At 39.1% G+C, this 27,169-nt stretch overlaps 1 protein-coding gene across 1 annotated transcript in view; it reads left to right on the forward strand.

Annotated features, from left to right (window-relative positions):
• Positions 1 to 27,169, forward strand: part of AXDND1 (axonemal dynein light chain domain containing 1) — an 89,913-nt gene that overhangs the window by 37,729 nt on the left and 25,015 nt on the right. The window contains exons 10-17 of the mRNA XM_030302893.1: positions 7,352 to 7,492; positions 8,187 to 8,291; positions 14,767 to 14,887; positions 17,276 to 17,377; positions 18,443 to 18,606; positions 20,580 to 20,655; positions 22,978 to 23,212; positions 26,387 to 26,588. Of these exons, the coding sequence (XP_030158753.1) occupies positions 7,352 to 7,492; positions 8,187 to 8,291; positions 14,767 to 14,887; positions 17,276 to 17,377; positions 18,443 to 18,606; positions 20,580 to 20,655; positions 22,978 to 23,212; positions 26,387 to 26,588 (1,146 nt within the window). The remainder of the gene's footprint in view (positions 1 to 7,351; positions 7,493 to 8,186; positions 8,292 to 14,766; positions 14,888 to 17,275; positions 17,378 to 18,442; positions 18,607 to 20,579; positions 20,656 to 22,977; positions 23,213 to 26,386; positions 26,589 to 27,169) is intronic.

Below are 27,169 nucleotides of genomic sequence, written 5' to 3' on the forward strand. Positions count from 1 at the left end.
GATTTCGGCTCAGGTTATGATCTCATGATGGTTCATGGGATTGAGCCCTGTGTTGGGTTCTGTATTGACAGTATACAGCCTGCTTTGGATTCTCTCTCTCCTTCTCTCTCTGTCCCTTCCCCTCTCATGTGCTCTGTCTCAAAATAAATAAACTTTTTTTTTTTTAAAGCAGACCATTCAGACTATTTGGTCCCTCTATTTCAGGAGGAGAAGTCTTAAAGAAGGTGGTATTTTTTTTTATTTTTTAAAATGTTTTTATTTATTTTTGAGAGAGAGAGAGAGAGAGAGAGAGAGAGAGAGAGAACTAGTGAGGGATGGGCAGAGAGAGAGACACACACACAGAATCTGAAGCAGGCTCCAGGCTCTGAGTTCTCAGAACAGAGCTTGATGCAGGGCTTGAACTCACAAATTGTGAGATCATGACCTGAGCTGAAGTTGGATGCTTAACCGACTGAGCCACCCAAGCACCCCAAGAAGGTGGTTTTTATTTATTTATTTATTTTTTAATTTTTTTTTCAACGTTTATTTATTTTTGGGACAGAGACAGACCATGAACGGGGGAGGGGCAGAGAGAGAGGGAGACACAGAATCGGAAACAGGCTCCAGGCTCTGAGCCATCAGCCCAGAGCCCGACGCGGGGCTCGAACTCACGGACCGCAAGATCGTGACCTGGCTGAAGTCGGACGCTTAACTGACTGCGCCACCCAGGCGCCCCAAGAAGGTGGTTTTTAAAATAGACACTTCCCTATGTGTGAACTGCATAAGGGTTTAAGCAATGGCTGGATAATTCTTTCTGTTATGGGTGAGAGATTAAATGGCCATTCCAACTGAAAGATATAACTCAGTGGTCTCAGGCTTAGGATATAACACCTAGATCACTTTTTTTTTTCAATATATGAAGTTTATTGTCAAATTGGTTTCCATACAATACCCAGTGCTTATCCCAAAAGGTGCCCTCCTCAATACCCATCACCCACCCTCCTCTCCCTCCCACCCCCCGTCAACCCTCAGTTTGTTCTCAGTTTTTAAGAGTCTCTTATGCTTTGGCTCTCTCTCCCACTCTAACCTCTTTTTTTTTTTTTCCTTCCCCTCCCCCATGGGTTTCTGTTAAGTTTCTCAGGATCCACGTAAGAGTGAAACCTGTTTTTCTCTGTATGGCTTATTTCACTTAGCATCACACTCTCCAGTTCCATCTACGTTGCTACAAAGGGCCATATTTCATTCCTTCTCATTGCCATGTACTACTCCATTGTGTATATAAACCACAATTTCTTTATCCATTCATCAGTTGATGGACATTTAGGCTCTTTCCATACTTTGGCTATTGTTGAGAGTGCCGCTATAAACATTGGGGTCCAAATGCCCCTATGCATCAGTACTCCTGTATCCCTTGGGTAAATTCCTAGCAGTGCTATTGCTGGGTCATAGGCTAGGTCTATTTTTAATTTTTTGAGGAACCTCCACACTGTTTTCCAGAGTGGCTGCGCCAATTTGCATTCCCACCAACAGTGCAAGAGGGTTCCCGTTTCTCCACATCCTCTCCAGCATCTATAGTCTCCTGATTTGTTCATTTTGGCCACTCTGACTGGTGTGAGGTGATATCTGAGTGTAGTTTTGATTTGTATTTTTCCCTGATGGGGAGCGACGTTGAGCATCTTTTCATGTGCCTGTTGGCCATCTGGATGTCTTCTTTAGAGAAGTGTCTATTCATGTTTTCTGCCCATGTCTTCACTGGATTATTTGTTTTTTGGGTGTGGAGTTTGGTGAGCTCTTTATAGATTTTGGATACTAGCCCTTTGTCTGATATGTCATTTGCAAATATCTTTTCCCATTCCGTTGGTTGCCTTTTAGTTTTGTTGATTGTTTCCTTTGCTGTGCAGAAGCTTTTTATCTTCATAAGGTCCCAGTAGTTCATTTTTGCTTTTAATTCCCTTGCCTTTGGGGATGTGTCAAGTAAGAAATTGCTGCGGCTGAGGTCAGAGAGGTCTTTTCCTGCTTTCTCCTCTAGGGTTTTGATGGTTTCCTGTCTCACATTCAGGTCCTTTATCCATTTTGAGTTTATTTTTGTGAATGGTGTGAGAAAGTGGTCTAGTTTCAATCTTCTGCATGTTGTTGTCCAGTTCTCCCAGCACCATTTGTTAAAGAGACTGTCTTTTTTCCATTGGATGTTCTTTCCTGCTTTGTCAAATATTAGTTGGCCATACGTTTGTGGGTCTAGTTCTGGGGTCTCTATTCTATTCCATTGGTCTATGTGTCTGTTTTTATGCCAATACCATGCTGTCTTGATGATTGCAGCTTTGTAGTAGAGGCTAAAGTCTGGGATTGTGATGCCTCCTGCTTTGGTCTTCTTCAAAATTACTTTGGCTATTCGGGGCCTTTTGTGGTTCCATATGAATTTTAGGATTACTTGTTCTAGTTTCGAGAAGAATGCTGGTGCAATTTTGATTGGGATTGCGTTGAATGTGTAGATAGCTTTGGGTAGTATTGACATTTTGACAATATTTATTGTTCCAATCCATGAGCAGGGAATGTTTTTCCATTTCTTTATATCTTCTTCAATGTCCTTCATAAGCTTTCTATAGTTTTCAGCATACAGATCTTTTACATCTTTGGTTAGATTTATTCCTAGGTATTTTATGCTTCTTGGTGCAATTGTGAATGGGATCAGTTTCTTTATTTGTCTTTCTGTTGCTTAATTATTAGTGTATAAGAATGCAACTGATTTCTGTACATTGATTTTGTATCCTGCAACTTTGCTAAATTCATGTATCAGTTCTAGCAGTCTGGTGGAGTCTATCGGATTTTCCATTTATAATATCATGTCATCTGCAAAAAGTGAAAGCTTGACTTCATCTTTGCCAATTTTGATGCCTTTGATTTCCTTTTGTTGTCTGATTGCTGATGCTAGAACTTCCAACACTATGTTAAACAACAGCGGTGAGAGTGGACATCCCTGTCGTGTTCCTCATCTCAGGGAAAAAGCTCTCAGTTTTTCCCCATTGAGGATGATGTTAGCTGTGGGCTTTTCATAAATGGCTTTTATGATCTTTAAGTATGTTCCTTCTATCCCGACTTTCTCGAGGGTTTTTATTAAGAAAGTTCGCTGAATTTTATCAAATGCCTTTTCTGCATCGATTGACAGGATCATATGATTCTTCTCTTTTCTTTTATTAATGTGATGTATCACATTGATTGATTTGCGAATGTTGAACCAGCCCTGCATCCCAGGAATGAATCCCACCTGATCATGGTGAATAATTCTTTTTATATGCTGTTGAATTCGATTTGCTAGTATCTTCTTGAGAATTTTTGCATCCATATTCATCAGGGATATTGGCCTGTAGTTCTCTTTTTTTACTGGGTCTCTGTCTGGTTTAGGAATCAAAGTAATACTGGCTTCATAGAATGATAGAATGAGTCTGGAAGTTTTCCTTCCCTTTCTATTTCTTGGAATAGCTTGAGAAGGATAGGTATTATCTCTGCTTTAAACGTCTGGTAGAACTCCCCTGGGAAGCCATCTGGTCCTGGACTCTTATTTGTTGGCAGATTTTTGATAACCGATTCAATTTCTTCACTGGTTATGGGTCTGTTCAAGCTTTCTATTTCCTCCTGATTGAGTTTTGGAAGAGTGTGGGTGTTCAGGAATTTGTCCATTTCTTCCAGGTTGTCCAATTTGTTGGCATATAATTTTTCATAGTATTCCCTGATAATTGCTTGTATCTCTGAGGGATTGGTTGTAATCATTCCATTTTCATTCATGATTTTATCTATTTGGGTCATCTCCCTTTTCTTTTTGAGAAGCCTGGCTAGAGGTTTGTCAATTTTGTTTATTTTTTCAAAAAACCAACTCTTGGTTTCGTTGATCTGCTCTACAGTTTTTTTAGATTCTATATTGTTTATTTATGCTCTGATCTTTATTATTTCTCTTCTTCTGCTGGATTTAGGCTGTCTTTGCTGTTCTGCTTCTATTTCCTTTAGGTGTGCTGTTAGGTTTTGTATTGGGGATTTTTCTTATTTCTTGAGATAGGTCTGGATTGCAATGTATTTTCCTCTCAGGACTGCCTTCGCTGCATCCCAAAGCGTTTGGATTGTTGTATTTTCATTTTCGTTTGTTTCCATATATTTTTTAATTTCTTCTCTAATTGCCTGGTTGACCCATTCATTCTTTAGTAGGGTGTTCTTTAACCTCCATGCTTTTGGAGGTTTTCCAGACTTTTTCCTGTGGTTGATTTCAAGCTTCATAGCATTGTGGTCTGAAAGTATGCATGGTATGATTTCAATTCTTGTATACTTATGATGGGCTGTTTTGTGACCCAGTATGTGATCTATCTTGGAGAATGTTCCATGTGCACTCGAGAAAAAGTATGTTCTGTTGCTTTGGGATGCAGAGTTCTAAATATATCTGTCAAGTCCATCTGATCCAATGTATAATTCAGGGCCCTTGTTTCTTTATTGACTGTGTGTCTAGATGATCTATCCATTTATGTAAGTGGAGTGTTAAAGTCCCCTGCCATTACCACATTCTTATCAATAAGGTTGCTTATGTTTGTGAGTAATTGTTTTATATATTTGGGGGCTCCTGTATTCGGCGCATAGACATTTATAATTGTTAGCTCTTCCTGATGGATAGACCCTGTGATTATTATATAATGCCCTTCTTCATCTCTTGTTACAGCCTTTAATTTAAAGTCTAGTTGTCTGATATAAGTATGGCTATTCCAGCTTTCTTTTGACTTCCAGTGGCATGATAAATAGTTCTCCATCCCCTCACTCTCAATCTGAAGGTGTCCTCAGGTCTAAAATGAGTCTCTTATAGACAGCAAATAGATGGGTCTTGTTTTTTTATCCATTCTGATACCCTATGTCTTTTGGTTGGCGCATTTAGTCCATTTACATTCAGTGTTATTATGGAAAGATATGGGTTTAGAGTCACTGTGATGTCCGTAGGTTTCATGCTTGTAGTGATGTCTCTGGTACTTTGTCTCACAGGATCCCCCTTAGGATCTCTTGTAGGGCTGGTTTAGTGGTGACAAATTCCTTCAGTTTTTGTTTGTTTGGGAAGACCTTTATCTCTCCTTCTATTCTAAATGACAGACTTGCTGGATAAAGGATTCTTGGCTGCATATTTTTTTCTGTTCATCACATTGAAGATCTCCTGCCAATCCTTTCTGGCCTGCCACATTTCAGTAGGGAGATCAGTCACGAGTCTTATAGGTCTCCCTTTATATGTTAGAGCACGTTTGTCTCTAGCTGCTTTCAGAATTTTCTCTTTATCCTTGTATTTTGCCAGTTTCACTATGACATGTCGTGCAGAAGATCGATTAAAGTTATGTCTGAAGGGAGTTCTCTGTGCCTCTTGGATTTCAATGCCTTTTTCCTTCCCCAGATCCGGGAAGTTCTCAGCTATGATTTCTTTAAGTACACCTTCAGCACCTTTCCCTCTCTCTTCCTCCTCTGGAATACCAATTATGCGTAGATTATTTCTCTTTAGTGCATCACTCAGTTCTCTAATTTTCCCCTCATACTCCTGGATTTTTTTTATCTCTCTTTTTCTCAGCTTCTTCTTTTTCCATAATTTTATCTTCTAGTTTACCTATTCTCTCCTCTGCCTCTTCAATCCGAGCCGTAGTTGTCTCCATTTTATTTTGCAGCTCATTGATACCATTTCTTAGCTCTTCCTGGCTGTTCCTTAGTCCCTTGATCTCTGTAGCAAGAGATTCTCTGCTGTCCTTTATACTGTTTTCAAGCCCAGAGATTAATTTTATGACTATTATTCTAAATTCACTTTCTGTTATATTGTTTAAATCATTTTTGATGAGTTCGTTAGCTGTTGTTATTTCCTGGACGTTTTTCTGAGGGGAATTCTTCCGTTTCGTCATTTTGGATAGTCCCTGGAGTGGTGCGGGACTGCGGGCACTTCCCCTGTGCTGTCTTGAATAACTTGCGTTGGTGGGCGGGGCCACAGTCAGACCTGATGTCTGCCCCCAGCCCACCGCTGGGGCCACAGTCAGACTGGTGTGTGCCTTCTCTTCCCCTCTCCTAGGAGCGGGATTCACTGTGGGGTGGCGTGGCCCGTCTGGGCTACTTGCACACTGCCAGGCTTGTGGTGCTGGGGATCTGGCGTATTAGCTGGGGTGGATCGGCAAGGTGCACGGGGCGGGAGGAGTAGGCTCAGCTCGCTTTTCCTTCAGAGATCTGCTTCGGGAGGGGCCCTGCGGCACCAGGAGGGAGTGCCACCCGCCGGAGGGATGGATCTGCAGAAGCACAGCGTTGGGTGTTTGCGGGGTGCAAGCAAGTTCCCTGGCAGGAACCGGTTCCCTTTGGGATTTTGGCTGGGGGATGGGCAAGGGAGACTGCGCTGGCGAGTGCTTTTGTTCCCGCCATGCTGAGCTCTGTCGTCTGGGGCTCAACAACTCTCCTTCCCGTTGTCCTCCAGCCTTCCCATTCTCCAAGCAGAGCTGTTATCTTATAACCTTCCAGATGTCAAGTCCCGCTTGCTGTTGGAACACACTCCGTCAGGCCCCTCCGCTTTTGCCAGCCAGACTCGGGGGCTCTGCTTGGCTGGCGGGCCACCCCTCCACCCTGCTCCCTCCTGCCAGTTTGTGGAGCGCGCACCGCCTCGCAGCCCTTCCTACCCTCTTCCATGGGCCTCTCGTCTGCGCTTGGCTCCGGAGACTCCGTTCTGCTAGTCTTCTGGCGGTTTTCTGGGTTATTTAGGCAGGTGTAGGTGGAATCTAAGTGATCAGCAGGACTCGCGGTGAGCCCAGCGTCCTCCTACTCCGCCACCTTCCCAGCTGTGCCTAGATCACTTTCAATATAAATAAAGACTGCTCAGCATGGTATTTGAAATTTATCATTTGTAATCCTTCCAAATATTTGGTTTCATTCAAAACTGAGAGAAATGACTTCTTTGTATTTAAGGTCTTTGTTCATTTTTAAACAGTTGGTATATTTTTACATTTACCCAACTTGAGAAAAGTGGTTTTATTCATGAATTCAACTATTTATAAAAACTCCATTGTATATAAATTCATAAGACATGGTTTTTATCCTCATAGTTTATAATTTAGAAGAAAAAATAAAAGAAGTCCTTATTTTGTTTTATATCTCAGACAGTATGTTCCACATAATTATGAGTCTGGTTAAAGTCCTCCACAATTCATTTACTTGTGTGAGCATGGCAGGAAAACACAGGTTAGATCTCTTTCTTTTCCTATCTTGTTCTTTTCACATATCTTTTATGAGTGTCTGCCTATTTCTTTCCCTAACATTACTTTCTCTCTCACATATTTTCTGGCTCTTTTTTCCTTTTCTTTTGCATGATACCTTGTTTTCTTTCTGTCTCATGCAGAGAGCGGTATGTACAAATGCTTGACCAAATTGCCCGGCAGATGATTGACTTCTACAAAGACATGGTAACTCAGCGAATAATGGACCAGCGCATTTTGGAAGAATTGTACAATTTTAAGAATGTTACTGAAGAACTGACCAGGTAAAATCTGTGATTATCTTAAACACAAAACACAGGCCAAAGCCATGTCTTTAAAGAGAATAAAAAACAGGGAAAGTAGAATGGTTAAAAGTGAGGACTCTTTTTTTTCTTTTGTGGGGTTTAGGAAGAGAACGGAGAGGACTGGATGTAGATGTAGAGACATGGGTTACAAAGGTTAACACAAAACTAGGGCTATGCGTGTGTTTGATAGGGAAAAGACTCCTGTTCTCCTTCCAGGCCTGAGATGTTGAGATCTTAATCATGTTTACAGACAGTGCCATGATTACAGATGATAAGGTTTAAATCCCAAAGAGGAGGATAGGCATTAAGTAGCAGTCAAGGTTAGTGATCATCTAAGCTCGTGTCAAGTTGAGTAGTGGCAAGAATGAAAAAGATAAGATAGGCATGTCAGAAGGTAGAACGGAGCAGCCTGGTGGCCTGGCCTGTTAGCGTCTGCCTTCTCTCCATTCTGGAGGATCTCCCACATCATCTTTCTGCCCTTTCTAGCCAACCTGATTCCATTGCCAAACCTGCCTGAATTCCATCCAAATGTATGCTAGATTTCTTGATTTGGTTTCTAAGGGGTGAAAACTAGGGAGAGATGTACACATAACTGAGAAGATTCCTGAGTATACAAATCCTATTTCCTGGAACTCTTCAACTATGAATGTAAACTTTCTTTGCTTTATTTCAGGGAGCTGTGTCTGGTTCGGGCACATGATATGAAATTAACAAAGGAAGCAGAGAAGGCCCACAGGGATTTGGCACAAGCTCTCTTAGATGCTGAAAAGAACGCTAAGTGAGTTACCAAATGTTAACCATTATGTCATCAGGCCTCACAGCTTATTTGAAGGAACAAAATTTTATAGAAACATTTGAAGTTTTTTATTACAACAGTGCCGGGAGGGATTAATATATGTAAGGAACTTTTATATATATTAACCCCTCCAGGCACCACTTAATACACATCTTGTAAATGTCTTCCTGTGTGAGTTTTCCGGGGCATATCCCTAGAAGTGGAATTTCTAGGTCACAGGCTATGCATAGCCTTGTCTTTCTAAATGTTGCCAAATGCCGTATAAAGTAGTCGTGCCAGTGCACCTTCCTGTCGGTGTAGGAGATTTTCCTTTTGTCCATATTTTTTTTCAGTCTGATGAGTATGAATAAGTGTCTGGTTTTTGTTTTGTTTGCCACTAATTTTCCTAATTAGTAGTGTGAGTCTAGTTCTTTTTTTTAGATTTAAATGAATCTACTACCATCTTAGTGTTTTATCCTCTTTCTGGGGTTAGCAAACTTTTTCCGTGAAGGGTCAGATGGTGAGATACGGTTTCTGATGCAACTATGCAATCCACTCTGCCTTTGTAATGTGCACCACCATGGTGAAAAGGCAGGCAAGGACGATGCCAGGACATGGCTGTGTTCCAATAAAACCGTTTACTGACACTGAAATTTGAATGAAAATAAAACATTTTCACGTGTCACGAAATACCGTTTTTCTATTGCTTCTTTAACCATTAAACGTATAAAAAGTAAAATAGGTAAAAAATTAAAAATCTGAAATTCTTTGCTTATGTTCTATGCAAAACACAAGTGGTGAGCTGTCTTTAATCCATAGGCTCTAGTTTGCTGAGCCTGATAATTATCATTATCAAATGATAATTTGACTGTGTTTTTAGTTTTTCTTATTTAACCGATTAAAAAGTAATGTTATTATACTATCATAGAAGCAGTATTGTGCCCTGTAAGTAAAGTAGAAAATATAAGCAGGCAAAAATGAACAAAAAATACTATAGTTTCCTATAGATTACCGATATACATCTTAGTATATATTCTTTTTTTCTATGTACATGTGCACACATGCATTGTTTTAAACCAAAATTGTACTGCATATACTGTTCTACAGGCTGTTTTTGTTTTTTTTTTTTTTTTTTAGTCAACAGTCTACCTATTTCAGTAAAGTTTCACTTCTTCAATTACCCAGATAATATTCAAATTTTCCCAGTGTTCCCCAAAAGGTATTTTACATTGGATTGTCCAAATCAGTATCCAATCTAGGGCCACACATTGTATCTTGTTTTATATTCCTTTTAATCCAGCATAGTCTTCTGCTTTTTATGTGTGTGTGTGTGTGTATTGAAGAGTGACTGGCATGTCAGCAAAAACACAAATGTACACAAAATCTAAATTCAAAGGTATATTCTTACTTTTATTCTATTTTATTCCTTACTAGACTGAGAAGGATACCTTGATCATCTTTTTAGTGTTGATTTATTTATTTTGAGAGAGAGAGAGAGAGAGAGGACATGAGCATGAGTGGGGGAGGGGCAGAAAGAAGGAGCGAGAGAATCTTAAGCAGGCTCCGTGCTCTTAGCACGGAGCCTGAAGTGGGGCTCAATCTCACAAACTGTGAGATCATGACCTGAGCCGAAATCAAGAGTCAGACACTTCACCCACTGAGCCACCCAGGTGGCCCACCTTGACCAGTTTTTGCTCACTGAATATACTACTGTTTTCTGTAGCTGATTCACCCTTCTTGTCTTAGTAGATAACTGTTCTATACTTTGTCTTCTATCCTCATTTGTCTAATAGTATCTCACCATCCTCTTTCTGAGCTGATGAACTTGCTTTCTAAAAACTAGAAGCAAGCAAGCAAACAATCAAAAAAGTAGACGCAAACAGAAGAGAACTCAAGCTCTCACCCCTACATCTACCCACGCCCTGCAGCTGTGCTCATACATTCTATCTTCCCAGCTTTTCCTGTGGATGAACTGTCTCTTCCCAAGGCAAGTCTTTCCGCTTGTGTACTGTTACATCCCCACATATCTACTTGAGATATTTTCAGCAAATATTCCCTCTTTCTTCTCTATCTTTAATGTTTCCCTCTCTTCCTGATTTGTCCCATTAGTATACAAATATGCTATAATTAACACCCATCTCAAAAACAACAACCAAAAAACAAAAAGACTCCCATATCTTAAGACGGCACACGTATCCCCTTCTAGCTATGGCCTGGTTACCCTGCCCACCTCCCGTCCTCCCCCCAACCCCCGGCCATTATAGTAATCTTCTTTAAAAAATTGTCATACTCAATATGTCCACTCCTGATCCTCCCCTTTGTCACTTGTGAACCCACTCCAATCAGGCTTTCACTCCCCCAACCCCATCAAAGTGCACTTGTCAAAGTGACCAGTGACTTTCATGTTGTTGAGTCTGAAGGCCGCTTCTCAATTCTCATTTAACCTGACTTAACAGCAGCATTTGTCACAATTGACCAGCTGCTCTTACTTAAAACAATGTCTTTCAGTAGGTTACACTCTCCTAGTTTTCCTCTGCTTTACTATCTGCTCCTTCTTACTGATACCCCTTGCAGGTTCCTTTTCATCTCACCAATTTCCAACTGGCAAAGTGCTTGTTCCTTATTCTGTGGATCTTTTCTGTGTCCATATTTGCTTCCTAAATTACTCTCTTCATTTTCCTCGCTTCCAACGCCATCACCTGTATATACTCAGCTCACAAATATGTATCTGCAGCTTCACCCGTCTTCGCAAATCTGCACCCCTAGTTTCATTCTTTCTCCTCCTTGAATTCCAGACTTACGTATTCAACAGACTTAACACTCTGCTTAGATGCCTAATGTCCCCAACGTATTCTTTCCCCCAAACCAACTCCTTCCACATTCTTTTCTCATTTCAGTTAATGGCAACTCCATCCTTCCAGTTTCTGGGGCCAAAATGCTTGGAGTCATTCTCTATCCCTTTCTTTTTCTCACATCTCACACCTCTCTAGCGGCAGATCCTACCTCCTTTCATGATCTGTGCTGACCCCTCACCTCTTTCGTTTGTGCCGTCTGCATGCCTTGCCTGGGGTGTTGCGGGGACCTCTGAATCTCCTTTTTACATCTGCTGTAGTAAGCCCACCACTGTGGGCCTTTCTCCACATTCCAGCCAGTACTGTTGTCAAAAACCAACTTCTGTGTTCTGTAGCCGAAATATAACTTGAAGACAAAGTTTGGGGATAAAGAGGACCGAGTTTTATTACTTTAAGGCAAAGGAGGTTAGAGCAGGCTACTGCCTTCAAAATTGTAGACCTGCCCGGGGTAAAAGGCTGATCTGGGTGGTTTCGCTAGGAATCTGGTACGTGCTGCCAGCCACGTTCCTCATGCCTTCAAGGTGATCTCATGACTAGTGCTGGTGCGGGCCATCTGAGACTTGTGATTAAGTATCAGCGTCGATACCAAGTTCTTGGAACAAAGGATTCTACAGAAAAATAAGTGAAGGGAAAGAGAAGGCTTCAAGAATGAGGAAGAGAAAATTTTGTTCAGCTTGAAGTCAAACCTTGCCGAAGCATTAGTGCGTCCATCTGAATTTCCATCCATCTTTACATTTCTATGTGGTGTCAGTATTATCTATTAAAATTTGACTCAAATAGAATAATGTCATTTCTCTGCTCGAAATTCTGCGGTGGCTCCCCATCTTACAGTAAAAGGCCACATTTTAAAAACATGGCTTACAAGACTCATCCAACCAGAATTTCTCTGACTTCTCCTACTTTATTTCAGACATGTTGCCTTTGTGCTGTTCTTGAACATACCAGACAGACTCCCCCCTTGGGTCCTGGAACTCTCTTTCCCAGAGAGCTCCCTAGCTTCCTCCTTCCTTCCTTCAGACCTTGTTCCTCCCTCCCCCCATTTAAAACTGAGAGCATTTTGTGCTCTCAATCCCCTCTCCCTGATTTATTTTTATCTATTGCACTATCACTACTTAATATCTTTTCCTTTTTTCTTTATTATCTTTTCCAAATAAACTTTGTAAGGGCAAAGCTTTTGTTTTTGTTTTATTTTGTTTAGTTTTGAACAGCACCTGGCATTTTGTAGGCGCTAAAGAGATATTTGTTGAATGAATTTAAAAAATAAGCTAGAACTTCCTTTGTGCTAATGTTCATTATAGGAGCAAAACATCTAAAACCAGAGAGAAAGGGAAGGAGAAGGAGAAAGAAATCTCATTTTCTTTAAAAATTGATGGTTCTGAAGTGGGACTTTTTTTTGTGGTTAGAAATTTTTAGTAATACTTTTTTAAAAATAATAACCATTTGATTGAAGATTAGGAAAAACAGAAACACATAAATAAGGAAGTAAGTATCCATAATTTGTTCTCTGAGTTAAATCACTATTAATATTTTGATATATTTTCTTTTTTCTATTTCTATGTATTTTTTATATAAATGAGATCAAAATGGGTATATAATTTTATCATTTGGGTTTCTCATGTTACAACATGAAAAGTTTTCCCACGTACCAAAGTATTAACAACAGGATCTTTAATTAGCTATATCATATTTTCATCACAGAGCCATTTATTTGGCCAATCCCTTGTTGTTGGACATTGAGGTTATTTCTGAATTTTTTTCTTTTGCTATTTTAAACAAGGGTCATTAGGGGCGCCTGGGTGGCGCAGTCGGTTAAGCGTCCGACTTCAGCCAGGTCACGATCTCGCGGTCCGTGAGTTCGAGCCCCGCGTCGGGCTCTGGGCTGATGGCTCTGAGCCTGGAGCCTGTTTCCGATTCTGTGTCTCCCTCTCTCTCTGCCCCTCCCCCGTTCATGCTCTGTCTCTCTCTGTCCCAAAAATAAATAAACGTTGAAAAAAAAATTTAAACAAGGGTCATTAGTTACCTTTTCAAAATCAGTGTCTAACTTTCAGACAGTAATGTGCATAAATCTTAAGGGGATATAACTTGTTGAATCTTCATATGTATATTCCCCTGTGTGACACCTAGGGTGATTAATTTTTCTTACTTACTTTGAACAAGTGGAAGTCTCCAAACAGGGCTTTCAAGAACTGATGCAGGTAGTTCCTGGCTTTCATCAAAATTAGAAGAATTCTATGTCATTGGCCTTTAATTCTTGTAGCAAAGTTAATATCCCATAGCAGGTAGTGTCTCAAATGGCTTGTGAAATGCTATCCCTTTACAACTTCTGTGTTTGCATTTAATCTCACAAGTGCTTTTAAATCCAATTTAATTGTAAACTTCGGTGTAAGTTTGGAAGGAAAAGTTATGTTCTGGTAAACATGAAGAAAAAATAGTTAAGAAAAAGGTACTTAACTTGAATATACTTAATCTTTTGGTTGGTTGGTACAGAATTTCTTTAAACCTTATATATAATTTAAAAGTATAGCGGCTCATAATTACTGGGCTTTGTGTTTTAAAAATTTTTTTAATGTTTATTTATGAGAGACAGAGAGAGACAGAGAGCTAGCAGTGGAGGGGCAGAGAGAGGGGGAGACACAGAATCTGAAGCAGGCTCCAGCCTCTGAGCTGCCAGCACAGAGCCCGTCGTGGGGCTCTAATCCACGAGCCGTGAGATCATGACCTGAGCCAAAGTCGGACGCTTAACCTACTGAACCACCCAGGCACCCGTGGGCTTTGTGTTTTTAATGAAGAAGCCTGATTCAGGGTGCCTGGGTGGCTCAGTCAGTTAAGCATCAGACTATTGATGTCGACTCAGGTACTGATCTCATGGTCGTCATATCAAGCCCTGTGTCAAATTGGGCTCCGAGCTGTGCGTGGAGACTGCTTAAGATTCTCTCTCTCCCTATGCTCCTCCCCCATTTGCATGCGTGTGTGCATGTACACGTGGTCTCTCTCTCTCAAAAAAAGAATTCTAATTCTATTCTGTATCCTGAGTTTTTAAATGAGATATAGTGTTGTTATTCTGTTGGAATACCATGTTGTGAAAATTCTAGCAAAAAACAATATGAAGAAAAGTGTTTAGAGCAGGTAAAAGTATGTTGAATTTTTTACTTTAAGACTTTTATAAGCTTTATAAATGAAATGTGACTATTTTTTCTTCTATTTCACTGTATATTAGTGTTATTAACGTATCCAGCAATTATACCATAATTACTTTATGATGAGTTTTAAAGGAACAAATTGTCTATTTTAGAACAAAGTTGTTCATTTTATTAAAAAAATTTTTTTAAGTTTATTCATTTATTTTGAGAGAGAGACAGCATGCATGGGGGAGGGACAGAGAAAGAGGGAGAGAGAAACTCCCAAGGAGGCTCCTCGCTGTCAGCACAGAGCCCGACATGGGGCTCGAACTCACAAACCATGAGATTGTGACCTGAGCTGAAATCAAGAGTCAGGTGCTTAACCGACTGATCTACCCACATGCCCCCAAAGTTGTTTTTTTTTTAATGTCCACCATTATAACAATTATTCAATAAATGTGAATTCTCAAAAACAAAGTCTGTATATAATTTTTAATTTTTTTTTAGGATTGTAGAAGAATACCATGACTTATACACATTGCAAAGAGGAAGGATGGAGTGTGATATTAAACAGTTAATGTCAGAAAGAGATGTCTGGAGCTCAGCCACATATGAATTGGCCCTAAAGGTTGGTTCATCTGGAATCATAACTCAGACTTCTTTTTTGCTGGATCAGTTTTGCTTTGCCATTTTTTTTTTTTTTTGCTTTACCATTTTTAATAATCTAGACAAAATTTAAAAAATGAAGATGTGTATTTAATTTGTGAATAATGTGGCTATGATTGATGGGCCTTGAGAAAGCAAAGTTACATTTTTTTCTTTTGTTTCTTCTCTATTGAGTACCTGGCTATTGCCCAGTTAAGGGCTCTTTTTCTCACCAGAATCTAAGAAGTATAAGGAAGAATACTTTTTCTATTGTTTGTGAACATGTTAAAATTTTCAACTTCTGCTTATACTAATTATAAACTAGGAAGTGTTATTTATATTTTTTCGCACAGTGTAACCATATTAGGATTATATCACTTTGGTTCTATTACCTTGGCATCTAAGATGACAAATGAATTGAAATATGGCAGTCTGTAGGTCATTACTGTAATACTTTAGACAAGTACCAAACATCTGGGACTTATGTTTACTAAACATTAACCAGAAATTATGACCCTCAACATATTCACACTTTTGTCTCATTTTCCTCTGGAATGGTCAGACCTCATCTAGTATACAATGTTTCATCCTGTTGCAGAATTTTTAAATGACATGTCAAGAAGAAACAATCATGACAGTAAATATATAAGAATATATAAATCAGGGAGCTAGGCATGTTCAGTAGGAATAAAGAAGACAAGTGAGTTTCTTCACTCTAGTAGTATTTAAACAATAGAGAACTGACCCCTTGTAGTGGCTTCTGTGGAAAAATACCTTGAATTGGTGGAGGCTTTGTGTTAGCTCATCCCTAAAGCCCCTCCCAACAGGAAATGACAGCTAGAATGTCACCTTCCTGAAAATAACGACTTTGTCTCTTTTGTTTGTGTCTGGATGCACAGTGTCTAGAAACAGTCACTCACTGAATGACTGTATAATTGGTTCCGTATACCAGTGGTTCTCAAAGTATGGTCCAAGGACACCCTGCACCCCCTCCCCGCCTCACCAGGGATCCCTGAGACCCTTCCGTGAGGTGAAAACTAGTTTCTTCGTTATACTAAGAAGTTATTTGCCTTTTTCAGTCTCCTTTGCACACAAGTTACATTGGCTTTACAATGGGATGTTGCAGCCAACTGAATGCAGAAGCAAATATGAAAATCCAGCTCTATTAAGGCAGACATTAAAGAGATTTGTAAAAAAGTAAAACAATGATGTTCCTTTCATTATTTTTTTGTTTTAGAAAATATAGTTATTTTTTCATAAAAATACTATATATGTTAACATACAATGGATTTATTGTTATGTTTAAGTGAATTAACAAATACATATTTTATTTAAAAAAATTTATTTTATTTTATTTTTAACTCATTTTATTTTTTATTTTTTTAAGTTTACATCCAAACTAGTTAGCATATAGTGCAACAATGATTTCAGAAGTAGATTCCTTAATGCCCCTTACCCCTTATCCATTTAGCCCATGCCCCCTCCCACAACCCCTCCAGTAACACTCAGTTTGTTCTCCATATTTAAGAGTCTCTTCTGTTTTGTCCCTCTCCCTGTTTTTATATTGTTTTTGTTTCCCTTCCCTTATGTTCATCTGTTTTGTCTCTTAAAGTCCTCATGTGAGTGAAGTCATGTGATTTTTGTCTTTCTCTGACTAATTTTACTTCGCATAATACATTCCAGTTCCATCCACGTAGTTGCAAATGGCAAGATTTCATTCTTTTTGATTGCCGAGGAATACTCCATTGTGTGTGTGTGTGTGTGTGTGTGTGTGTGTGTGTGTGTGTGTGTATGCACCACATCTTCTTTATCCATTCATCCATCGATGGACATTTGGGCTCTTTCCATACTTTGGCTATTGTTGATAGTGCTGCTGTAAACATGGGGGTGCACGTGTCCCTTTGAAATAGCACACCTGTATCCCTTGGATAAATGCCTAGGGCTCTTGCAGTTGCTGGGTTGTAGTTCTATTTTTAATTTTTTGAGGAACCTCCATACTGCTTTCCAGAGTGGCTGCACCAGCTTGCATTCCAAACAAATACATATTTTAAATAAGTTCAGTTTTAATTTCCAAAATGGTAAATAGCAAATAGCTATAATGCATATGAACAAAAGCTCTTTGGAATCTTCGCTAATTTGTGAGAGCGTTGCTTGGGAGTCTGTGCTATATGTTATCCTTCAGTTTGGTTCCAGTTCAGTAGTTTTAGAAAACACAAATTTATGATTCAAATTAGCTCATGACTTAAATAACAAATTGTGATGGAGTTAATGATTCAATGGAAAATTGATACGTGAAATTGGTTTGGGTTTAATAAATCACAGTGGTTTATTAATATCTTAGGTTCCTCATTTCAGTACTTTTTTCAAATAGGTAATTGAAAGAAATAGAGTTGTGTTGGCTAAAAGACTTTACCTCAATGAAAAAGGCTGGAATAAATATGCTAAGCATTTCATCATACTGCTGTCAGCTAAGGTAAAGATCAGTTCACTTAAGTTATGGGAAAAGAGACTCCGGCCTTTGAGGGTTGAAACTGTAAGACGTGTTTGCTAAGTTTATAGGTTACATTTTAAATATAGTTTTGTATTTGTGCTTTATTGTGGGTGGGATGAAAAATCTAAGGAAATGTAAACAAATGCATTTTATATAATTGTCTTATATCCTGATTAAAGCACTTTAAGCAATTTAAGTTAATAATACTGAAAATGTTATTTATAGACTTATCATTCTATTAGTGTCTAAGTTAAAAGTAAAATGTAAGTAGCTGTGCATTTTTTGCAATTTTATGTGAAAATTCAAAGAGCACACTTGGTCGAAAAGGAGAGAAGTGGCATTTAGTGTGTTCTGGGGTCATACCATTTACACTTGTCATTTAATTTAATTCTTTTTTTAAAATTTTTAAAGTTTATTTCTTTATTTTTGAGAGAGAGAAAGAGAGACAGACAGACAGGCAGAGAAAGGGGTGTATGTGAGCAGGGGAGGGACAGAGGGAGAGGGAGAGAGAGGATCCCAAGCAGGTTCTACACTGTCAACAAGGAGCCTGATGTGGGGCTTGATCTCATGAACTGTGAGATCATGATCTGAGCCAAAATCAAGAGTCAGACCTACTTAACCCACTGAGCCACCCAGGTGCCCTTTATAGTAGGGTCTTTATTTTTTGGATAAGAAAAATTAACCCCAAATAAATGAAATAGTATCCCCCAAGGTTACATAGCCAATAACTGGCTAGGATTCACATTTGGTTTTGTTTGGCTTTGAAATTCCTGTTCTTTCCAATGTACCACACTACCTCCCATGAAAGTAGGCAAATTGGGCTCTTGTCCCTAATATTTTATGTACCATGGAAAATCTACCAGCAAAGGCACTATGTGATGTTACTGATGATATTTTGAAGGAGAACTATCTTCTCAATTTTGATCCATTTTCTATGGATATCTCTAGTATTACAATATCAATACACTAATTAACATTATTAGCATATGCTAATAAGTATTGTGTGAATAAGTGAATAAGTGGTTTGATTTTATGCGTATTATCTAGGACACTGCAGACCTTGCACTGTTGCAGAAATTGACACAGAAATGGAGAAACTTAATGAATAAATTTAAAAACGAAGTGGAACAAAATGAAGAATCTATAAGGGAGAGATTGCAAATTGTTAAGGATGGCCTTACCAAATGGCAGCAGGTTTTCAGAAATAATAGGTGGGTTACAAGAATCTTTTTTTTTAAAGAGTTTTGTTTTGTGGGTTTGTTTTATTTTAGAGAGAAAGAGGGAGAGAAAGGGGGGGGGAGAGAGAGAGAGAGAGAGAGAGAATGAATCTTAAGCAGGCTCTACCCTGAATGTGGAGCCCAGTGAGGGGCTTGATCCCATGGCCCCAGGATCATGACCTGAGCCAAAATCAAGAGTTGGATGCTCAATTGACTGAACCACCCAGTTGCCCTGGGTCTACAAGACTCTTGGTTTTGATTATATTGTGTCATGTCTGGTAACTCAGTCCAGTTCTTTCTTTCTCTCTGGTTCTCTTTTACCATGTAATAACTCTAACATTGATTTTGGTGGGGTAACTAGCAGCCTTTCCAAGGGTGCAGTCCTGCTAGGAGCTTGAGTGGTTTTGTGGTTTCTGGTGCTAACCATCTCTATAGTCCATCCTGACCTCTCTACCCAACTGCTGCCTCTATTTCAGTTCAGCTTGTTTCCTTTTCTTTCCTCCTCTCTTCTTCCCTCCCCTCCCTCTCCTCTCCTCCCTCTCCTCCCTCCCCTCCCTCCCTCCCTTCCCTCCCCTTCCCTCCCTTCCTTCACCTCCCCTCCTCCCTCCCCTTCCTCCCCTTCCCTCCCCTTCCTTCACCTCCCCTCTCCTCCCCTCTCCTCCCTTCTCCTCCCCTCTCCTCCCTTCTCCTCCCCTCTCCTCCCTTCTCCTCCCCTCCCCTCCCTCTCATCTCCTCTCATTTCCTTTTCTCTCATGTCAACATATGTCATTATTATTGGCAAACCTGAATATCTAGATCCATCTGCATGTGCAGAGAAATAGAACCAGTGGGTGGCAGTTATAAGGAGATTGATTTTGATTGGTGTTATACTTTATAACAATTAGAGAAATCTGACAATGGCTGCCTATAAAGTAGTTAAGTCAAGGTGGGATGATGAAATCACAGCTAACGTTAGTGGGAATCTGGACTTTGAATCTAGTCTTGACTCAATGATTTCTAAGGTTTTTTAAAACTTTAAGATGCTTGGTTTGTTGAGGAAACACATTTAGGAACCGGTTCCATTTCAGATTGAGGACAATGGTATCGTTTTTTCAGATCCTCTAAGGTTTTCCGGTTAGTAGATTTTTTGGAAGTTCTGGAAGCTGAAGCTGGTACATATCCAAGCTGGTGACTACTGCCATTTCCTGTTTTTGCTGTTTGTTGACTCTTAGCTGGTTAGGGGAGCACGGAGAGCAGGGTTCACTTTTCCCTTTCTCTTCAAGAACTTCTTTCTCAAGAGCTTTCGCCTTGTGAGACTTCAGAGATATTAAAAGAAACTCTTTCTTGCCAGAAGTTGGGACTCCTGAACTAATGTTGAGTCTTAATTATTCATTAGGCTTCCTATTCATTACATATTGTTTTGGCTGCTGTATTTAACAGGAATTATTCTTATGATGATCTAATTTTGGGTGTCAGAGACCCAGACACTGCCCTGTCAGTACTGTTATGGCCTCTGACCTTATGACTTGATTGCTCAGGTCTGATTGGAGCCTGAATTTATGTTTATACTTATATTTACATTTGAAAATTTAAAGATGAATGCCTGTAAGGAAAGGGGCTAACCCTGGAAGGCATGCTTGGAAATCATTCAAGAGAAACATAATGTTATTATGCAGTATACAGATTCATGATTTTCTTTCTTTTTTTTTTTTTTAAATGTTTTTATTTATTTTTGAGACAGAGAGAGACAGAGCATGATCAGGGGAGGGGCAGAGAGAGAGGGAGACACAGAATCTGAAGCAGGCTCCGGGCTCTGAGCTGTCAGCACAGAGCCCGACGCGGGGCTCGAACTCACGGACCACGAGATCATGACCTGAGCCGAAGTCGGATGCTCAACCGACTGAGCCACCCAGGCACCCCAGATTCATGATTTTCTTTGTTTATATACTGTTCTGAGACCCTGCTCTTATTCTTTTTCCTTCTTCCAGTGAAAAAGACATTTTATCTCCTGATAAAGAAAATATATTTGAATCAGTTATTCCAGATTTCAAGCAGTGGCAAAAGGTAAGACATTCTAATGAACTGTTTGGTAATCAAAGTGCTGTTTGTAAATTGCCACTTTTCACCAATGAATGGGTCACATCTCATCCTTTAAGAATGCCATATGGCATTTTATGAAAGACAGAGAAAATAGCAAGACTCCAGGGACTTTTAAAAATATGCTTAAGTATTTATTTTCAGTTCTATTTTAGATTTGGGGGCCAAATAAAGTTAGGCTGCCAGAAAAAATTGGGAAAAGATACTTGGGTGGCAGTGAGGGTCATTCTGATTCTCTCTTCTAATCATCAGATAGAAGTAACATTTGTGCCTCTCTCGTACCTGGCTTTTGTCTCAAGAACAACTTGGACTTTTAAAATTCAGAACATCTTTTTAAAAAATTGGGGTATGATATAGACATACCGTAAAATATACCAGTTTAGTGATTTTTTTTTTCAACATTTATTTATTTTTGGGACAGAGAGAGACAGAGCATGAACGGGGGAGGGGCAGAGAGAGAGGGAGACACAGAATCGGAAACAGGCTCCAGGCTCTGAGCCATCAGCCCAGAGCCTGACGCGGGGCTCGAACTCACGGACCGCGAGATCGTGACCTGGCTGAAGTCGGACGCTTAACCGACTGCGCCACCCAGGCGCCCCCAGTTTAGTGATTTGTAAGTGTGCACTTCAGTGGCATTAAGTGTACTTATTGTTTGTTGTGCACCCGTCACCACCGTCCATGTCCAGACTTGATTCATCTTCCTGAACTGAAACTTTACCCAATAAACACCAAGCCTCCTCTATTTCCTTCTCCCCTGGCCCCTGGCAACCACCATTGTGCTTTCCGTCTCTATATTTTTGACTAGTCTGGGCACTGGAATTACAGTATCTGTCCCTTTGTGACTTATTTCCTTTAGCATAATGTCCTTAAGGTTCATCTGTCTGGTAGCATGTGTCAGAATTTCCTTCCTTTTATAGGCTGAGTAATACTCTACTGCATGTATATACTACACTTTGTTTATTAATAACATAGATACATACATACATTTATTTATTTATTTATTTATTTATTTATTTATTTATTTATTTTAGGTTTATTTATTTTGACAGCAAGATAGAGCATGAGCACGGGAGGGGCAGAGAGAGAGGGAGAGAGAGAATCCCAAGTAGGCTTCAAGCCATCAACACAGAGCCTGACACGGGGCTTGAACTCACAAACTGTGAGAATGTGACCTGAGCCAAAATCAGGGGTCAGTTGCTCAATCTACTGAACCACTGGGGCCCCAATAACATCTTTTTAAAAGAGTTTGAGCTTTGAAAATAGATTTCATTAATCAAACTACTGTTATGTCCTAGCAGTCTGACAAAGGAAAATATATAAGATACTGAAATCCTCCAAAGTGAATGTGAGACTCATGGCCTGAAGAAGTCTCATCCAGATCCCAGGAAGCCGTTTTCTTGTCTTATGGAATGACTTGAGTAGAATATTCTCAAAATTGAGGATGTTTTTTGTGCTATTTATCATATAGCTAGTTTAGTGACTTTACTGTTTATCTGGCAATTTTGACATTGAATAGGTAAGATTGAAAAAAAATCATGCTGCTTTATTTAGTAGGAATAATAATTCTCATTCATTAAGCACTTTGTCAGGCTGAAGGTACTTTCCATACATTACCACACGTACCAAGGGATACAGGTTTTATAATCCCTGTGCCAGATGCGGAAGTGAAATTTAGAGACGTTAAGTAATTTACTGAAGTTGTCTATAAATGGTAACTGGCAGAGTCAGACCAGTCCAGGTCTCTCTAGCTCCCAAATCCTTGCCCTTAATTGCTCTGCTACATTGCTTCTTTGTACTAATTCCTCTTTTTGAAGGATCAGTGATTTGTTTGCATTTTCTGAGTCACAAATATGTAAATTGCACTTTTACAGGCTTTGGACTTGGGGTTAGACAAATAGAACACAACAGATACCTTCTAGCAACTTTCCCAGTCTAATGGGGATCATGTAAACAGGTCTATTAATCCTCACCAAAGCACATAGTAATTAAACATGTTCAGCTCCCTGGTCCTTCTTTGCCTGTCATTCGTTTTTACTCAAATAGGACTTAATATAATTATTTTCATTTTGGTAAGCTATGGGTTATCTTATGGGGTGTTATAATTAATTTAAATTCACTTAATTTTGAAAATGAAGCTATGTCATATGAAAAAAATGGTATGAACAGATAGTAATAGGATATATAACTCTAAAATAATTGGTAGATACTGGGAATTAAAGATCTGGGTAGACTTTGATGAAATCATTAGGGAATAATAGTCTAATTTCCTTACCCTCTCTCATTCTCTAGATGCTGAATGAAGATAAAGAAAAGTTTACTGGAGATTGTCTGGTGTCGAAATATGATTCTCTCAAGATTATTAAACATTTACAGGAAAACTGGACAGATATTGGGTTTGGGATATTTGGTCGCCATAAAAGTATGGAGGGGGAGCTGCCACCAGAGCAACAGCACATGAAGGAAATTGTGAAAACCATTGGAAGACTCTACAAACAATTTGAAATAAGAATAAATGGGGATAATGGTAAGAAAAAAACAATGATACAATGCTTGACGTTATGACATTATAAAGCATTTTGATAGTAATTATTATTTGTATTACAATTACTATTTAAAAATCTAAATAATAGTGATTATATTTATAATACAACTAATATTTAAAATCAAAATAATACATACACATGGTTTTAAAAATTAAGCAAAAGAAAGCACTGAGCACTGCTTTATTGAGATGTAATTCATATGCAATGCAACTCCCTGTTTAAAGTATACAATTCAGTGATTTTTACTACATTCACAGATGTGAGCCACCATTACCACAGTCAATTATAGAATATTTTTCTCAAAAGAAACCCTGTACCCTTTAGCTCTCGCTCTTTTGTCCTCCCATCCCTGATTTTCTGTCTCTGTGGATTTCTCTATTCTGGACTTTCGTATGAATGGGATCATATAGTATGTGATGTTTTGTAACTGACTTCTTTCATTTAGCGTAATGTTTTTTTTTTTATTTTTAAAAAAAATTTTTTTTTCAACGTTTATTTATTTTTGGGACAGAGAGAGAGCATGAACGGGGGAGGGGCAGAGAGAGAGGGAGACACAGAATCGGAAGCAGGCTCCGGGCTCTGAGCCATCAGCCCAGAGCCCGACGCGGGGCTCGAACTCACGGACCGCGAGATCGTGACCTGGCTGAAGTCGGAGGCTTAACCGACTGCGCCACCCAGGCGCCCCTAGCGTAATGTTTTAAAGGTTTACCTATGTTTTAGCATGCGTCAGTACTCTATTCATTTTTATAATGAATACATTCCATTGTATGTGTATATCACATTTTGTATATCATTTCTTTTTTGTATATAGTTTCTTTTTTTAATGTGTATTTTTGAGAGAGAGAGAGAGAGAGAGAGAGCATACACACAAGTGGGGGAGGAGCAGACAGAGGGGGAGAGGGGATCTGAAGCAAGCTCTGCATTGATAGCAGAGATCCTGATGTGGGGGCTTGAACTCACAAACCACAAGATCATGACCTGAGCTGAAGTTGGACACTTAACCAGCTGAGCCACCCAGGTGCCCCTTGTGTATCATTTCATACATTGATGGACATTTGGGTTGTTTCTACTTTTTGGCTATTATGAATAATGCTGATAAAAAATTTTGTTTACACATTTCTGTGTGGAAATAGTTTTCATTTCTCTTAGGTATATATCTAGGAGTAAAGTTGTTGGTCAACTAGTAACTCTATCTTTAAGTTTTTGAGAACTGTCACACTGTTTTCAAAGACCCTGGATCGTTTTATATGCCCATCCCCAGTATATGAGGGTTCTGGTTTCTCCACATCCTTGCCATCGTTATCTGACTTTTTGATTCTAGCCATACTAGTGAATGTGTAATAGTATCTCATTGTGGTTTTGAGTTATGTTTTTCTGATGATTACTGACGTTGGTATTTTTTAAGGCTTATTAACCATTTATGTTTCTTCTTTGGAGAACTGTCTATTCAGACAGATCCTTTGTCCATGTTTTAATTGGGTTATTTGTTTTTCTGTTATTGAGTTGTAAGAGTTCTTTATAGGTACAAAAGCTTTTTCAGATATATGAATTGTAAGTATTTTCTATGATTCTATGAGATGTTTTTTTCATTTTTTTGATGGTGTCCTTTGCAGTGCAAAAATTTTAAATTTTGATGAAGTTCAATTTATCTTTTTTTTCTTTTCTTGTTTGTTTGTGCTTCCAGTGACATGTCTGTGAATCCTCTTCCAAATTTAAAGTCATGAAGTTTATCCTTATGTATTCTAAGAGTTTTACAGTTTTTGCTCTTATGTTATGGTATTTGACCATTTCAAGTAATTTTTGTATATTGTGTGAGGTAAAGGTCTAACTTCATTCTCTTGCATGTGAATATCTAATTATCCCACTACCATTTTTTAGAAATGTATTTCCCACATTTAAAGGCCTTGACACCCTTGTCAAAAATTAGTTGATGGCAGTGGTTTATTTCTGGACTCCCAATTCTTTTCCATTGATGTATATGTCTGTCATTGTGTCAGTATCAAACTATCTTAATTACTCTTGCTTTGTAGTAAGTTTTAAAATTGATAAGTGTGAGGAGTCCTACTTTATGTGTTTTATGATTGTTTTGGCCATTTTGAGCCACTTCCAATTCCATCTGAATTTTAGAAACAGCTTATTAATTTCTATAAGGAGAGGATATGCTTGGATTCTGATAGGGATTTTATTACATCTATGGATCCGTTTGGGCAAGTTTGACATTTTAACAATGTGAAATCTTCCAATCCATGAACATGGGATGTTTTTCCAATTATTTGGATCTTTAGTTTCTTTTAACAGTGTTTTCTACAATTCTGAGAATGTTTTGCACTTTCTCTTCTCCTCCCCCTCCTCCTCCTCCTCTTCTTCCTCCTCTTCCTCCTCCTCCTTCTTCTTCTTCTTCTTTCTTCTTTCTTCTTTCTTCTTTCTTCTTTCTTCTTTTTTAGGAGTGGTCAAAAGAACAGATACTAACTTATTTATTTTATGTTTTTGTTTTGTTTTCAGGAATAGAATTTAGTGCTTCATCACTTACATATAACACCCAGTGCTCATCGCAACAAGTGTTTTCCTCAATGCCTCTCATCCCTTTAGCCCTTCCTCCCCCTCCACCCAACACCCCATTAGCAACCTTCAGTTTGTTCTCTGTATTTAGGAGTCTCTTATGGTTTGTCTCCCTCTCTGTTTTTTTTTTTTTTATTAATGTTTATTTATTTTTGAGACAGAGAGAGACAGAGCATGAACGGGGGAGGGTCAGAGAGAGAGGGAGACACAGAATCCGAAACAGGCTCCAGGCTCTGAGCTGTCAGCACGGAGCCTGATGCGGGGCTCGAACTCACAGACTGTGAGATCATGACCTGAGCCGAAGTCGGACGCTCAACCGACTGAGCCACCCAGGCGCCCCTCCCTCTCTGTTTTTTATATAATTTTTGCTTACCTTCCCTTATGTTCATCTGTTTTGTATCTTAAATTCCATATATGAGTGAAATAATAAAAGATTTATCTTTTTCTGAGTGGCTTATTTCACTTAGCCTAATACATTCTAGTTCCATCCGTTATATTACAATATAATTTATTATTTATTGGCATTTTATAATTTAGTACTAAAATGGCAGACTTGTGACTACTTTTAAAAGTTATTACTTTTCTCACTTTTCTAGGTATCTCTAAAATTCTTTCAAGTTTGATTAGTTCTCTTGAATTCTGTTCTTTCAAGATGGAAAGTGTCCTGGAGTTTCCTGAAATGCATCTTAAAGAATACGAGGAACTTAATGAAAAAATTAATGAAATAATATCTCAGTTGGATGCCTCATTAAACATTGTTGGTACCATCCCTCCATATATAGACACGGATTCTGGCTCGTAAGTTCCCATAGCTTTCTACTGGACAGAAGGGAATCCCCACTTCTCCACTGCATTTTCCCAGTACCTAGCCTCAGCGACAGGCAAGGGGTGGGGGTGGGGGTCCGAGGAGAAACCTTGGATGTCCTTTTCCTTCCAGGAAAAAAGCCCTCAACTGGGAACTGGAAGATGAGGGAGCTCTGTGTCCATAACTCCAGCAGTCTGGAGTGGAGTGTCTGCCTCACTGAGCACCGAGGGGAAAGAGAGAGAAGAGTCTTGTTTCAAATACCGTAGACTCTCCTTGCCTTTCTTATTGAATTTTCACAGATTGTCTTGACCACATGTTTCTGCGGTTGCTGTTTGTTCCAGAGGCTTTCAGTCGTTTGGTTTTGTTGTGTTTTTCAAACAGTTCTCACCCAGATTCACTAAGGAGTGGATCAGCTTTGCTCCTCACACTGTCATGTTGGAAACTGATCTCTTGAGAATTTTAAAATTCATTTTTCTCACTTTGTGATCTCACTGCCTAGAAGTGAATGTAAAGGGTAGGAGTGTGAGTTTCTACAGTAGAGAGTTAGCACTGAAGGTAAGATCTATATTGTCCC

Source organism: Lynx canadensis, chromosome F1 (assembly GCF_007474595.2).
Source record: "Lynx canadensis isolate LIC74 chromosome F1, mLynCan4.pri.v2, whole genome shotgun sequence".
In the NCBI taxonomy this organism is placed as follows: Eukaryota; Metazoa; Chordata; class Mammalia; order Carnivora; family Felidae; genus Lynx; species Lynx canadensis.